Source organism: Gopherus evgoodei, chromosome 10 (genome assembly GCF_007399415.2).
Source record: "Gopherus evgoodei ecotype Sinaloan lineage chromosome 10, rGopEvg1_v1.p, whole genome shotgun sequence".
NCBI classification, from domain to species: Eukaryota; Metazoa; Chordata; order Testudines; family Testudinidae; genus Gopherus; species Gopherus evgoodei.
In genome coordinates, this window is record NC_044331.1 from 28,042,032 (window position 1) to 28,057,568 (window position 15,537).

Genomic DNA, 15,537 nt, shown 5'->3' on the forward strand with positions numbered 1-15,537 from the left:
TGTCCCCTGTCAGTACAGCAGAGCGGCACCGTTCATGATCACGGTCCCGCAGACACTCCAAGTCCTGTCGGCACGCCGGACACCACTGGCAGTCCCGGTGCTGTTTTCCTCGGTACTGGTCACACTCGCTGCACCGGTCGGTATCCCGTTCGCCGACCCGCTATCGGCACCGTTCCGACATCTGGCACCGGGGCAGGTACCTTGACTCCTGTAGCTCTTCTCCGAGCCTCGAGATCTCGGTCGACCTCCCAACACCGTTCTGGTTGCGGGTCTGGATCTCGTTCCAGGTACCGATACGCCTCCCGATGCCGGTCCCCGGTGCCGAGTTGGGCAAGGTCCGAGTGAGTCAGAGACTCGGCCCATGCCTTCTTTTAGTACCTCCATGGCCGTCCGGACACGCATCCGTGTCAGCCCATATGCGCAGATTTTATGCTCAGGACCACGATCCTGATATGATGGCCAGCGGGCGCCAGCCCCGAAGCAGAAAGAGCCTTGGCGAATGCAAGGTGTACTCTGCAGGGGCCCTGCACCTCTGGGTAGCAAAGCAACAAGCCTTGCTTAGCTGCGATAATTATAGCACCTGGGTGGAGGAGTTTCTCCCTCGAACCTCCCACCTGGAGTTCGCTGCCGTCTTGGAGGACGGGGGAAAGAATTTACCCTTCGTTGGTAAAGGCATCTTCGCGGCAGAGACAGCCCCAGACTGCGAAGCCTGCTGGACAATAGGGTCCTAATGCGTCTCAGCATGTATACGCCAGCGACCAAACGCAGGCCTTTATGGCCCCAGCCGCCATACTCTGTGCCTAGCCAGAGGCAGAACTCTGGAAAACGGCAAGGCCAAGGTGGTTGCAGACAAACGTCAGGCCCCCTAAAAAGCCAAAGTCAAGGTCCCTCGCAATTACCACTGGGACCAAAGACGGACCTTCCAAGGTTCGCCGGAGGGCGGTGTACCAGTCGCAGGACGGGATCCCGATCCCGTTTTCTCCTGGCATGGCCCCAGTTACTTTCAGATCGCTGGGTCCTGCGCACGATGGAGCATAGGTACCACCTTTAATTTGCTCCAGCCCTGTCCCCCTTCAGCGGACGAAAGGGGCAAGGGGTTTTACTCCCGTTATGCCCTAGTCCCCCACTCGAACACAGGTCTCAGACCTCCCTGGTCCTGCATGGACTCAACCGGTTTAGGATAAGGTTGAAGTTCTACATGGTATCCCTGGGAACCATTATTCCATCCTTGCCTCCTGGGGGCTACTATGCCGCCCTGGATATGAAGGACGCGTACTTTCGCAGTGCCATCTTCCCTCCACACGGGAGATGCCTCCGCTTTATAGCCAGCGGTGAATACTCCCGGTTTACGGCCATAGTCGCCGCCTTCCGTCGCTGATGTCGGATATGCGTTTTTCCGTATCTGGACGATTCGCTTATCCGAGGAGACTCTGAGACACAAACCGCTCAGCCATGGGCATCGTCACGGTCTTATTCACAGATCAAGGCCTGATGATTACTATAGAGCAATCCACTCTGGTTCCCACGCAGAGGTTGGGCTTCCTAGGGGCTATCCTGGTCTCCTACCTAGCCGGAGCCTGCTTATCACAACTGCGGTTTTAGGCGAGGGCAACAATCATCTGAGGTCTGAAGGCTTTCCCAACGACCTCAGCTCGCTCTTGTCTCAGGCTCCTGGGTCCATGGTTGCCCGCAAGTTTGTAACCAAACACGCCAAGCTCCGCCTCCGTCCTCTCCAAGTCCGGCCCACCTCGGCGTACCGCTTGGTCAGGGAGCCAATGGTCATGGTAGTCACCGTTCCCTCGAACGTCTTAGGCTCCCTAGAGTGGTGGCTAACTCCCTCCTTGGTGTGGACAGGGATGCGGTTTCATCCGCCCCAGCCCTCACTGCCCCTGACGGCGGACGCATCATCTCTCTGCTCGAGTGCTCATGGTCGCCTCCGAGCTTAAGGCCTTTGGTCTTCTAAGAAGCTGGCATTCCTCGTTAATGCCCCAAAAATGAGAGTAGTCCGCCTGGCATGCCAGGGGTTCCAGCGGCAGCTGCGAGGCCGTTGTATCTCGGTGTTTACAGCCAACACAAGGGCCAGGTGCTTCATAAGTATTCAGGGGGGACATAGTCCTCCCCCCTTTTTTGTCAGGAGGCCATCCATTTCCGGGTCTTTTGCATGGCCCACTCGATGGAGCTGGCGACGTCCTTTCTCCCAGGCGTTCGGAACGTCTTAACTCTTTGACTCAGCAGGTTTTTCCTGTCTTACGAGTGATCACTCTGCCCCATGTGAGGCGTCCCGCTTTCCGGAAGTGGAGATGTTTCCTCACACAGACCTGTTCGCTCACCGCGAGAGCAGGAAATGCCAGGTGTTCTGCTCCTTCCAAGGTCTCTCCTCGGAATCGATCTTGGACGCATTCCTGATGCCGTGGAACGGCCAACTGCATTATGCCTCCCCACTGTTCCCGCTGGTTCGTTACGTCCTGCTCAAACTCCGCGGGGGCAGAGCGTGCATCATCATGATCACTCCAGAGTGGTCCAGGCAGCACTGACATACCACGTTGCTCGGCCTGTCAGCCCAGACCTCATCACTCAGGGCAATGACAGGCTTCGTCACTCGGACCTGCAGCCTCTTCGCCTCACGGTGGCTCCTGCGTACCTGAGTCGGGGTGACAGGCAGCCTTCCACCTGGTCAACGTACCGAGCCAGGTGGAAGCGTTTCCTTTACAGCTGCAGTACGCTCGATCTTGCTCCTGCTGAGGTCTCGATCCCCTCTATTTGGCCTGCCTCTGGCCTTCAGCGGCAGGATCTGGCGGTATCATCGCTGAGGACACTCTCAGTGGCCATCCCTACCTTCCAGCAGGCTAAGATGGACGTTCAGTGTCCCACGCTCTATGGGTTCGAGGTCCCTCAAGGGCTTGGAGCGCTTGCACCCTCGGGTGCGCCGCCCAGCCCCGCCCTGGGACCTCAACCTAGTCTTGGCCAGACGGGTCTCTGAGATCAGAGCTCTTACGAAGGTTCCACAAAGACAAGGTGCAGTTATGACCGCACCCGGCTTTCCTCCCTAAGGTGTTTTGGCCTTTCATGTTACCCACAGCTCAACGCAATGGGCATAACCGTTGCACTCCTTGGACATCTGTGGAGTGCTCGCATTATATTGTGCTGACAGAATCATTTCCTAAGGTGCCCCAGCTCTGCCCCGGTAGCGGGCCAAAGGGAGGGCTTGCTTGTTTTCCTCTCAGAGGATCTCATCTTGGGTGATGGCGGACATCCCCACTTGTTATGATTTGGCTCATATTTCCCCAAGCCACATCACCGTGCATTCTACCAGGGCTCAGGCTTCATCTGCCGCCTTGCTGGCTCGTGTTTCTACCCACGAGACCTGTCGCGAAGCTACATTGGTCCTCGGTCCTTACCTTTGCTTCGCAGTATACCTTGTTCAGCAGTCAAGAGAGGCTGTAGCCTCTGGCTCAGCAGTTTTATTCTGCCACATTTCACTCCGACCCCACCGCCTTTGTAAGGCTTGGGATTCACCTAACTGGAATGGATATGAGCAATCACTCGAAGAAGAAAAGACGGTTACTCACCTTTGTAACTGTTGTTCTTCGAGATGTGTTGCTCATATCCATTCCACACCCGCCCTCCTTCCCCACTGTCGGAGTAGCCGGCAAGAAGGAACTGAGGAGCGGGTGGGCCGGCAGGAGTATATATGGAGCGCCATGGTGGCGCCACTCTAGGGGGCGACCTGCCGGCCCACTGAGTTGCTAGGGTAAAAGTTTTCCGACGAATGTGCACGCGCGGCGCGTACACCTAACTGGAATGGATATGAGCAACACATCTCGAAGAACAACAGTTACAAAGGTGAGTAACCGTCTTTTCTCCATGGTATCATCTTGCACTTCTGATTTGCTGAAGACATCTCAGGATGCATTATTCTGAGCCATTACTTACAGCAGTCAGGAAGGTGGTAGCTGACTTTTGGAAATACTGCTTTCCCCTTCATCAAGTTAAACATAATTTCTGTGCTTACTACTCCTCAAGGTCTTTGGGTGGATATTGCACATTTTGGGGGCTTGACTCAGTTTTCATTTTAGCTTGGCTGCTCACTTTTTAAGGTGAGATGAACGATTGTTATCCTCTTAATAACAAGCCATGACAAAGAACAGTTTTTATAAAAAAAAATGTTACAGATGTGCTTTCAAAATAAGGTCAGGACTGTTATTCATACATAGTACAGTATTGTAGTACTTAAGGAGACTAGTTGGGATTGGCCCCCAGTGTGCTAGGCACTGTCTAAACATTCATATAATCCCTGCTCCAAGGATTTTACAGTTTAGGTTATTAGGATCGCATTTTAAAGGCTTACCTAAACTTTGGGTGTTTTAGCTTGGATTTGCCTTTGTAAATTTTAAGTATTCAAAAATGTATTAGGTTGCTTGGGTAAGATAAGAATATTGACTATTGTTATGGAGTAAGTGTTTATCTTGATTCTTATGTAATATCAAAAGTTTAATGTTTGAGACTCTACAACAGGTTTGATAGTGATTTAACACATCAGTTTGAGGTGTTGGGTTTACCAAAATCCGAAAATATTTGAGTGTCTATACAGATCAGGTTGAGATAGTGAGAGAATTGGCAAGGTTTAAAGTATTTGATACATTATGCAGAAGATGGAGAGAACCATAATAGAAGAGCATCTAGTCTCCCATAAGGGTTCTTGGTTCTGGTTATATTAGAGAGCACTACAATAAGGAAGCTCAGTGTGGTGTTTCAGTACTATTAGTTGGAATTGTATGTGATAGTTCAAGTTGAGACTGAGTGACTTTAATAAAAGCAAAAGGATCTTATGTTTTGCAACATGAACAGTAAAATACCGAAACTGTTCTGAATAGGTTTAACTTACGTCTGCTATTTGAATAGGTTCCAGACATGGCGGGCTACCCTCACATCCGTTACATTTCATCGGGATTGGATGGAACATCATTCAGAGGCCCTTTCAGGGGCAATTTTGAGGTTTGTAATAGAATAAACACAGATGTATGCCAAAATATGTTGAGGGAATGAGGGGAGGGTACGCTGCAGGATTAGCCCTGCATATGGATATAAAAGAAATAAATGTATAGAAAATGCCCTTCTTTTAGAATGACTTTTGGCTGTTATCACAGACTAGGAGCAGAATGGATACTAAAAGTGAGTGAATTGTATCTGAAAAAAGTTAGTCAATAAAAGATGCCTTTTTTTCCTGGACAGGGTAGCATTAGGTGGCTATTAACTGATACTACATCTAGCTGTTACTATAAACAGGATGTCATACATTCCAAGACAGTGGTGAAAGGTACTGGTGCCTCTAAACAACTGAGATCCACCTCATGGCAGTGAAACTTGGCAATTTTGACAGTGCTGTCCTCAATTAATCATGTAGTACAGGAACTGAAGCTGTAAATATGGTATCAGATGCAGAGAGTTAATGAACTAGTCCACTGAAAAAAAACAACCTTCAGTGAGAGCTCATGGTTCTAATAATAAATTTTGTATTGCTGGAGAATAAGAAATCAGTCACTGTATATTCCTCATAAGCTATCTTTTCTCTTTCAAGCCTTTAGAAAGCAAATATATTTGAATACCATTTTAATGAAATGTATCTAGTGAAATGTGTCTAGTGAATTTCCTCACTAGACACACGAGTATTTATGAACATACCAACCAGTCATTTCTAGATTATAAAAACAGTTGCCAGTTTTTAGGCATAAAACAATATTTTCCTATCTGTTAAAGCGACAAAAACTGCTGTGTATCTTTTTTCAGAAAGCCCCAACTTTTCTTGCACATCATAGATTTAATTGTAATCCTGCTACTCTCAGGTAAATTATCTGAGAGTGAATAAGTGGGAGAACTAATGGTGGTGTCTGGTTTATCATTCTGTGGATAGAATAAAACTAACAACTATTTAGCATAGTTCTTACCTTGGTTATCCTTTGACTTCAGGAATTGATTCACTTGGAAGAGCGATTAGGCAATGTTAATCGTGGAGCCTCCCAGGGAACTATTGAAAGGTGCACTTATCCACACAAATACAAAAAGGTGAGGATTTCTCTATATTTGTATATTTACTTTTGCAGATATACTAGATATTACCACCTGTCTTCTATATATAGTCCTAATATAAAGTTTTGTAAGAAAAATTTATCTCAGAAAGTTACTGCTATTTTGAAAATGACACCCAGACTTTTTACCTTTGTTATGGACTTTTCTCCATCCCAGTTTTTGGTTAACATCTGAATGAGGAGCAAGTATAATCTTAAAACAAGTAAGAAAAATTAAATTAAATTAAATTAGTTCTTTTTGTATTCTGAGGAATTTGGAATTAAAGATATGGGCGGAGCTTGATTTAGTGTGTTTTTTTTTTTTTAAAGAAAAAGGTTAGACAACTTAATGAAAAGGCGACTTATAAACATATCCATATATCTGAGCAAAAGTTATCATTTCTTTGCATTTAGAGCAAGGAATGACCCATACATCATTGTAGATATGTAGGAAATTAGGAAACATCGCCCTGCTATGTTATGTGGAACACCGTAACACAAATGTAAAGGAAAAAAGCCCATATCTTTTAGAGTATGCCTTTTAGTCCAATTGCAGCCCTTGGCTATATAAGCTAAAATTCTGAAGGAAAACTAGATGGATTTGTAGTCAAATTCATACTCTTTAAATCTTTCAGTAGTCTATTTAGATCAATCAGTCCTGTGTGACATTAGACCTGAAGTATTCGGCAGGAGCCCTTGACCTATGCAACACTGCCTCCTTCTCAGTTCTCTCCTCCCTCTGTATCTCCTGTCCAGTTCCATCAGTACAGCATTCCTTTTATTTTTATCTTCCATTAATTTTATTCTGTTTCTAAATTTTAAAGTGTACTGCAGAGTTCTGTACTGACAAAGTAACTCGGTTGTAGGGGAGAAAAGCTCAAAGTTTAGGCAGCTGGGTAGAGGACATTTTAGACTTTTTGCATCCAGGAAGGTGTTTGAGGCAAAGGGGGACAGGAAGGTAGGTAGGACAGGTAGTCACAAGTCAGTTGAGATCTTTTGTTACTGTCGAGGGGATGCATCTTCTCTTTAATGCCTCCTCTTGGGCAAAGACAGAAAGGTGGCAATTTTGGTCACATCCCACTGACCCTGGATAGCATCTAACTGCCTCAATGCACCGTTTCAGAGTATCTATTACTATCTTGAACAACAGTGAGTAATCACATAGCTCATTATTTCAGCAATAATATCAAGCAATGAAATAATCAATGGTGACATTTTAAATTGTCATTGGTCTTCAGTGCTCACACTGTGGAGAATAATAGATATATTTCATCTGACGAGCTGTAACAAACTGTTGACAGACTTGGGCAAACATCATTGTTCTTCTTCGAGTGCTTGCTCATGTCAGTTCCATTCTGGGGTGTGCGTGTGCTGTGTACATGGTTGCCAGAAATTTTCCTTTAGTGGTACCCATAAGGCTAGCTCTGGAGGCCTGTGCTCATGCACTGGTATATAGGGCACCACTGGCCCTGCACCCTTCTTACCACCTGTGATGGTTGTCAGAGCAGCCTTTCTTTCCTTTGTGAAAACACTTGCCTAGTGTTTAATTGAACTGTATTCTTGTAAATAGTTATATTCAGTAGTTAGTTAGTTATGCTTTTTTTTTTTTTTTTAGTAGTTGGATAGTCCTCTTTAGGGATGTTGCTCTGTGGTCAGGGCATGCCCTGGTCCTCAGGGTTTAAAGCGTGAATGGACTGTGGCAAACCCATGCAGTAAGTGCATGTTAAAGAATGATGCAAGATTTGTTGTGGGTTTAGACTGAGGACACAGAAGGACGAGGGCATCAGGCTTAAAGCCCTACTTATGGAAGCGGCACTCAGGTTAGCCTCTGAGCCAAGCAGATCGGACTCTGCACCGAGTACTTTTGATGCACAATGCCCTGCCGGCACTGGGAAAAGAGAGGGCGCTCCCCAGTGCCCACGGGAGGCACAAGTGAGTTGCGACCCATGTCGGGCCACTCTCCCTCCCCACAAAGACAGATAGCAACAGCATTTTGCCATGTCTGGGATCCTCCCCCGACTTTGAACTCCTTGCCCACCTTCAGGTTTTTATGCTTGAGTCACCCAGAATGGAATCGACATGAGCGAGCACTCAGAGAAGAAAAAAAGGTTACTCATCTTCTGTAACTGTTGTTCTTTGAGATGTGTTGCTCATATCCATTCCATGACCTGCCCTCCATCCCCGCCGTCAGAGTTGACGGCAAGAAGAACTGAGAGGGTGCAGGGCTGGCAGTGCCCTATATATTGGTGCATGAGCATGGGTCTCCTGGGATCATCAGAGCTGGCTCTACGGGTACAACAAAGGGAAAATCTCCAGTAACCATGCACATGGCACACGTACACCCTGGAATGGAATGGACATGAGCGGCACATCTCGAAGAACAACAGTTACGCAAGGTGAGTAAAGGCTTTTTTCCGTTACTCTGTTCACACTTTGAAGGCTTCCATTAGTCTAAGGAATAGACGACTTCTTAAAAGCAGAGCTTTGATTCTGGAGTAGTTATGTGGCAATTTAAAAGTAATTCACAAGTATGAGGCAATTTAGGCCATTGGAGACTACATTATATACAAGACCCTGTCAGTAATATGGATGGTGGTATTTAATAGGTAAAGGTTTAAGGTACCAGACTTTACAGGAGAATAATTCAACCATCAGTTTTGCTTGAAATGTTTGTTCATGCATGAAATCAAGATATTCATATGCTTAGAGACAAAAAAATCTTTAACTTCACAGTCCCAAATATCTTCTAAACTAACAGACACCTAGACTTTTTTTTTTTTTTTTGGGGGGGGGGGGGGGCTGTCCTGCCACATTTGCTACACCCAGAATTTCCCATTTCTGGGTCTAGGGATAGGGAGTTGTGACAGATGGGTTGGGCCATAGGGAACTGGGGTAAAAATTTGTCTGGGGATTGGCCCTGCTTTGAGCGGGGGGTTGGACTAAATGACCTCCTGAGGTCCCTTCCAACCCTGATATTCTATGATTCCAGTCTTTATTAACTCTTTATGCTCTTATATCTATACTCATTTTAACTTTTAATCTTTGATATCTAGTAGTTAGAAGCAAGAAAGTTGAAGATTTACTTTTTAAAATGTAAGATGTAATTTGTCAATCAGATGTTTTCCTAGAAATGAAATGTTGAATATGCATAAAAACAGATTCTACTCAGTTTGTCAATAATGTCATCTCTACTAATAAGGTAACAACTGATTGGTTCTCACAGAGGAAACTGCACTGCAAACAAGATGGGGAGGAAGGAACAGAGGAAGACACAGAGGAAAAGTGTACCATCTGTTTGTCTATATTAGAGGAAGGTGAAGATGTCAGGTAAATAAACACTACTAGTACCTAATAAAAAATCAAAATCCAGTGCCAGAACACCTTTAGATTAGCACCCAGGAAAAAAAAAGTTTACTTTTAAATTTTGCAGCATAAAATACTCCGGAGGGAATTCTGCACCAAATAATTAAAAATTATGCATACACTATTTTAAACTTCTGCACATTTTATTTGTCAATAAATGTGGTTCCAGCATGGCAGTGGGGAGCACAATTCCACTGGCTGCATTGAGGTGGGAGATCACCACAGTTCCCCTATCCCCTTTTCTTCTCCATCCTCATTCCCACATTCCCCTCCCCCTGCCCTATTCTTCCCTCCTTTCCTCATTTTCAGCACTCACTGTTGCACAGAAAACAGAAAGTCTCCCAGCACACAGAAGGGGAGCACAACTGGCATTAGGACCCAGGAGGCTGCGTTCAGTCAGAGGAACCAGCTGGGCTGTTCCGTGCTTGTTGCAGAAATCAGAAATGACGGGGCAGGAAGGGCAGTAGCACGTAACTCCATGTGCCCCCTCCCCATGCCTCACCTCTGTTTGGAGAGAGGCAATCCCCCTCAAAAAAACTATCTATGGTTGTCCTCCCACGTGGCTTCTCTGCCATTTCTGCAGGGAAGCACAGGAATTCTGGTGGGAGGAGGCACATTTTCTGCTGTTGTGCAGTCACGCAGAATCCCCCCAGGAGTAATAAAAGCACTCCCTTGATATATTTAGAAATGCATTTAAACAAGGGAGATCTGTCTTACTGTCAGTTATCAGCAATAATTCTCAATTTCTATATTGACTTCTGTAATATCAAATAAATTATAATCGTATGAAAAGCTTTTAGGGGGCATTGGCAAATCAGATCGTATATCCTACCTCCAACAATAGCCAGTGTTGTTGGTCCAGCGGATGGTGAAAGTCCTCTTAATGCACTGAGCTGATTGTCCAGGACCACACAACTGGTGAGGAGGCAAATGGCAGGTCAGTTGTCAGTCAAGCTCATGTCTTGAGCCATGACTGATAACACTAATAAAAGATAGATATGATAATTGCAGATGCTATTAGTTTCCTTTTAAAAATCTTTCTATGCTGTTTCCCTCACTATCTTGAACAATGGATTCCTTGTGTTAATTCTATACAGCCCAATTCCTCTTTGCTAATGGAAGTCTGGAGTAACTCTACTGAAGATGCAGCAGATTTACGGCACTGTAACAGAGCATAGTCTGTCCCATAGAATGCTGCATAAAAATGTTCTATCCTTTTAATCTTACTGACATTTAATGTAATGAGCTATATCCCTTTGTTCTTTTATTTTTGGCTGGTGCCAATTTTTATATATAAAAAGATTTCAGCAGCAAGAAATACTAATAACATTGTAAATACTATATTAAAAATTAACTCCTTTCTTTTCTGCTAACAGGCGCCTTCCATGTATGCACCTTTTCCATCAAGTGTGTGTAGATCAGTGGTTGATTACTAACAAGAAGTGCCCCATTTGCAGAGTGGACATTGAAGCTCAGCTGCCAAGTGAAAGTTGACACCATTTTCCAGAACTCTTGTCCTCCTTTTCACTCCCTTCCATCCTTCCTGGTACTGCAGTCTACCAAAGATGGCATGACTTACCTGCGCAGATTTGGAAGCATTGATCCTAGAGTGCTATCTCTGCTATATGGTACAACTAATGCTAGACCTACAGTTTATGTAGACAGTTGTTTCAGTGTATTTATAAAGCTTTTTTAGGTTTTACATTTTTTTCTTTTAATTCATTTTACTGTATTTTGCATGGTTCCTTGTATTGCATTTGTTTGCACATATTATGGGCTTTGTGACCCCAAACTTGCAGGCAAGATTAGCTGCTTTAGTAAGTAGAATTGTGTGTTGTTCCTCTTTCTCCCATAGTATCAAGCTTTGAGAATATGATTTCACTCATTACTAACTTTGGATTTCTTAATTTAATCAATCATGTATTTTAGTTTAATGTATAAAGATCATCTAGAGAAGGATAATATTGTATATTAAGACATTCCTTAATTAGGAAAAAACGGCTGCTGTATATTTACAATATCAGTTCTGAGTCAAATACCATCCTTAATACTGGGAACAGACTACAAACTATATTCAATCTGACTGATACAGCTGGTATACTCCTCACCAGAGTTTTGTCTGATCAAATTTTTATGTTTTTAAACTTTCAGCACAATACAGATATATTTGAATGTCAATATTAAACATTTAGACTGCTGATCAGATTGTATTTATCATTTTCTTACAATGTCTAGAAATTTGAATCCCTAACTTAATATTTGTTGCTATGAAACAGCTCTAATGAACACTAAATATTGATTTCAATTAGCTGGATTGTAGATACTTGCAGATTGAATGCATTTTAGGGAAACAAAATATATGTAGAATTTTGTTAAGTCTTCTGCTAAGTATGTCACATTACCTGCGCACATTGGTTTTGTAAAGCCGTTCAATCAGAACCTAGAATTGCAGTTCTTAAGGCAGGATCCATGCATTCTTAGAACTTTTAAAGATCCCAGATCTCTCATGGGATTTTTATTGGTTTTAAAATTAATAGTCAGCTAAATTCACCTGTCACTTGTTTTGTCACTAGTAACTTAAAAATCTGTAAATATCTGTAGAAACTGATACAGATGTGATTACCTTGTTTTGCTTTGATCATAGATTCCCTCTTTATAAATTACCAACAGTCCATCACTGATTGAAAATATTTTCTATAGTTAAAAGATTTGCTGCATAATATAGTATATAGAATTAAATTAATGTACTAACGTTTCTCCTTTGGAGGAAGTTTAATCCACTTTGGGACAAGTTCCTTATCAAAATACTTTGACACACAGTATAGTATAGTTTATTTAAAATGTGTTGAAGAGAGGCTTAAGAACATCAAGACAGTATTACTGTCACAACCTGGAAGAGATGTTCCTATGGGATCATATATGAACATGTCAATAAGCTTGCATTAAGCCACCTGCTTTGTAAGTGGATTGAATAATAAATACCTTCAGTTTCCCCTGTGTCTTTCATAATCAGTTCAGTGTAAAACAGTTTACAGTAAAACACAAATCAAAATGTTTTGTTTACACCTAACAAATTGTGATCCATTTATAAGTGTGACCTTGTCTAATTTGATACCTGTTTGTCTGGTTAAAAGCAGCTTCCGTGCCTCCCCCCCTTTTTTTTTCCGCCCTCCCCCAATCCTTTCATGTCAGGAGTAGCATTTTCCAATGCAATGTCCATTGCTGGCAATAGACTTAATACCTCTGGCACTAAGGCATTAAGCAGGGAGAAGTTTTGTCGTAACAGTTGTGATTAATGGACATTTTAAAGCTTACTTGCATTGTTAAAAGTAAACTTAATTTGATTACTTGAATCATTTTGTGTTTAATTTGGTGGGGTGAGGGGGATTAGGGAGAAAGGTAATGTGTGATTTGGCTTCTCCAAACTGTCATGGTTTTAAACTGAAGCTTCGTAGAGTATGTAGCTATAAGGACCTGTGATTGAAGCTGTAGTGGATAAAATTAACTAGAAAGACCAAACAGGAGCCCTTTTCCATTCTTCAATGCATATGAAGAAAAAAGGAGGGAGGTAGGTTTCCATGGGTGCACCCCAACTGATGCTTGAAAGTGTGAGGACACTCACTTTTTTAGTGTTAAATCATAGGTACGTAGAGACATGGAAATAACTGAGACCAAGGGTGCACAATGAGTCCACTTTGGCATACCTTCCAGGGACAAAGAAGCACAGACTTTTTTTTTTTTAAATGCACCAGATTTCGGTGTCTGGTACTTAGAGGTATTTTAGTGGCCCATGAGTTGACCTATTTTATAACTGCTACTGATACTGTCTTGCTTTTAAATGTATACATAACATATTGTAAAGTGATGTTTTAACAGTTATGTGCAAGGAATCTCAGTTCCTGCTATGTGCTGGTGCAGGGGCTAATAAACCTGCAGCCTACTCCTATTCCAGAAAGTTGTGACCTGATATAATTTAGGGAAAGGAAAATGAATGGGTTTTTGAAAATTTCCACCACTTACTATGCTTTACTTGCTTAGATGCATTGCCTTAAGTTTTCTGCAGCATCTTTGACTTTCAAGATAAGTCGCAACAGTATGCATCAAATTACTTTTCATATAAAATTCCATTGTCAGAACAAATCCTTTTGTATGCAATAAATAAAATGTTAGACTGATCATCTGAAGTCTGTTTTTCATAAAAGTTGTTTTCCCTTTTGCCTCCTAGTTTATAAGCTCTTCATTTTCACAGTAATTCTTTGGCATAAGTTGTTTACTTGCATCCTAACAATGGATGTGTTTGGGAACATCACAACCTCAGTATGAAAGGATTAAATTTTTTATAAACCTCCAACTATATACTGAATTCAGTGTCTTAATTAAAATAGTGGATTGTTTGAAATGCTATACCCACAGCATTTGTCATTTTCTCTACAACTAAGAGAATTCATGCAAATTACAACTAGAATTGTTTACTTGTGTACATAAGAAAACACTGATTTATTTTGCACTCAAAGTGTAAATCCAGCTTAGGGAACATAATACTTGCATGGTATTAGAATTTTCTCCCATGATGATAGCAGCCTAAGTGACTGAACCACAAAAAATGGGTTTGGAATATGAAAGGAAATTTTCAAACACCTTCATGTTGATTGTTCTACAACAAAAAATGTGAGTGAATTGAAAACTAGCTTCTGAAGCAGGAGTATGTGTGTTTCATGCTGATGAAAACTGAACTACCAAAACACCATGAAACAGTCAAAAGCAGTGGTGCTGGGACCATGTATTGGATGTTTATCTTTGATGTTTTACTTTGCCTTCCACTATTATTACCCTGAGGTACCTTGAGGTTAAATCTTTACAGCACAAATCCATTGTACCACTGAATCTGGGAAAACCTTCAGTATATGAGAAGTTCCTTTCTCACCATTTTTGTATGGTTTTTACTTCCATGCAAACATCTTGAGTTGTTGCCTGCATAATAATGAATGTACTATAACAAAGCCTTGCTATGGAACTCCACATTAAGGAAAGTAAAAAGTCCATACTTGGAGCAGCCTGAAGGGCAGACCTCCCATTATACCACTGTCCTAGTCTGACTGGGACTGACTGAAGAACTAAAGGATTTACTGTGAAACATTAGGGAACATTTAGGCAAAGCTGAGTCCTAAACATGCATTACTGGCTACATCTGAACACATAATGACATTGCATGGGATAACAGAGGGAAAAATATTAGAGCATACCATAAAATGGGACTGTGCTGATAAAGCAGGAAGAAACTGAGCCTTAAAGCAACGAAAACAAATTGGTATGGTATGGCAAAGAATGACCTTTCTTAAGACAGTTGTAAGATATGTAAGATCAAATTATGACAAATGGATAGCTTGGAAGACTTAAAATCAAACGATTACACTCAAAGGCTGAGGCACAAAAAATTAATTCAAAAATAAGAAACACTGAAAGAAACATAAGTATGGAGTGCTTGTACAGGTGAACACAATGAAAGCTAACTGGAACTAGTAACAGTCTTTATTGGAGTAGCATGTCTGTTAGATTTCACCTTGTTGAAAAAAGCTGTGCTGATTTTTTCAGCTCTGCTGTCAAAAAGGAGTAAATGTTTGATGAGCCTATAGTGAGTATGGAGAATTAGAGGAACCCCAATTCATGCTCTGCTCTTTAATATTTGCCACTGGCAGGTGTTATAGCCATGCTACATAACCTTTCTTTGAGCCACACCCATATCAAATAGAATTTAACCTGTAGTAAATCCAGGTGTTATGAGGCATAGTTGTTTACAAGGGTCTTTTCGGGTTCTCCACTGTAAGAAAATATGCTCTTATATATTATAGGCAGTAGAACTGTATTTAGGACTACCCCTCTGCTTGAATATTAGCCATGCCTCCTATGCAACTACATGATACATTAAAGAAAAAAGGGTAGTTGGATATACTTTGCTCAACTGTTCTAAGACATTACAGTAACTCCTCACTTAAAGTCATTAACGGTTATGTTGCTGATGAGAGAACATGCTCATTTAAAGTTGCACAATGCTCTCTTACATAATTGTTTGGCAGCTGTCTGCTTTGTCCACTGCTTGCAGAAAGAGCAG

General features: G+C 42.6%; 1 protein-coding gene across 5 annotated transcripts in view; it reads left to right on the forward strand.

Moving 5' to 3' along the window:
* RNF111 (ring finger protein 111) overlaps positions 1–13,779 on the forward strand; it is a 97,961-nt gene extending 84,182 nt beyond the window's left edge. For 2 of the 5 annotated variants that reach the window (XM_030578740.1, XM_030578741.1), the window contains exons 11-14: positions 4,903–4,995; positions 5,968–6,063; positions 9,265–9,392; positions 10,805–13,779. In XM_030578740.1, coding sequence (XP_030434600.1) covers positions 4,903–4,995; positions 5,968–6,063; positions 9,265–9,392; positions 10,805–10,922 — 435 coding nt within the window. In that variant the 3' untranslated portion in view covers positions 10,923–13,779. The remainder of the gene's footprint in view (positions 1–4,902; positions 4,996–5,967; positions 6,064–9,264; positions 9,393–10,804) is intronic. The other 3 variants (XM_030578742.1, XM_030578744.1, XM_030578745.1) reach the window with 2 other exon arrangements.
* Positions 13,780–15,537: the final 1,758 nt, after the last annotated feature.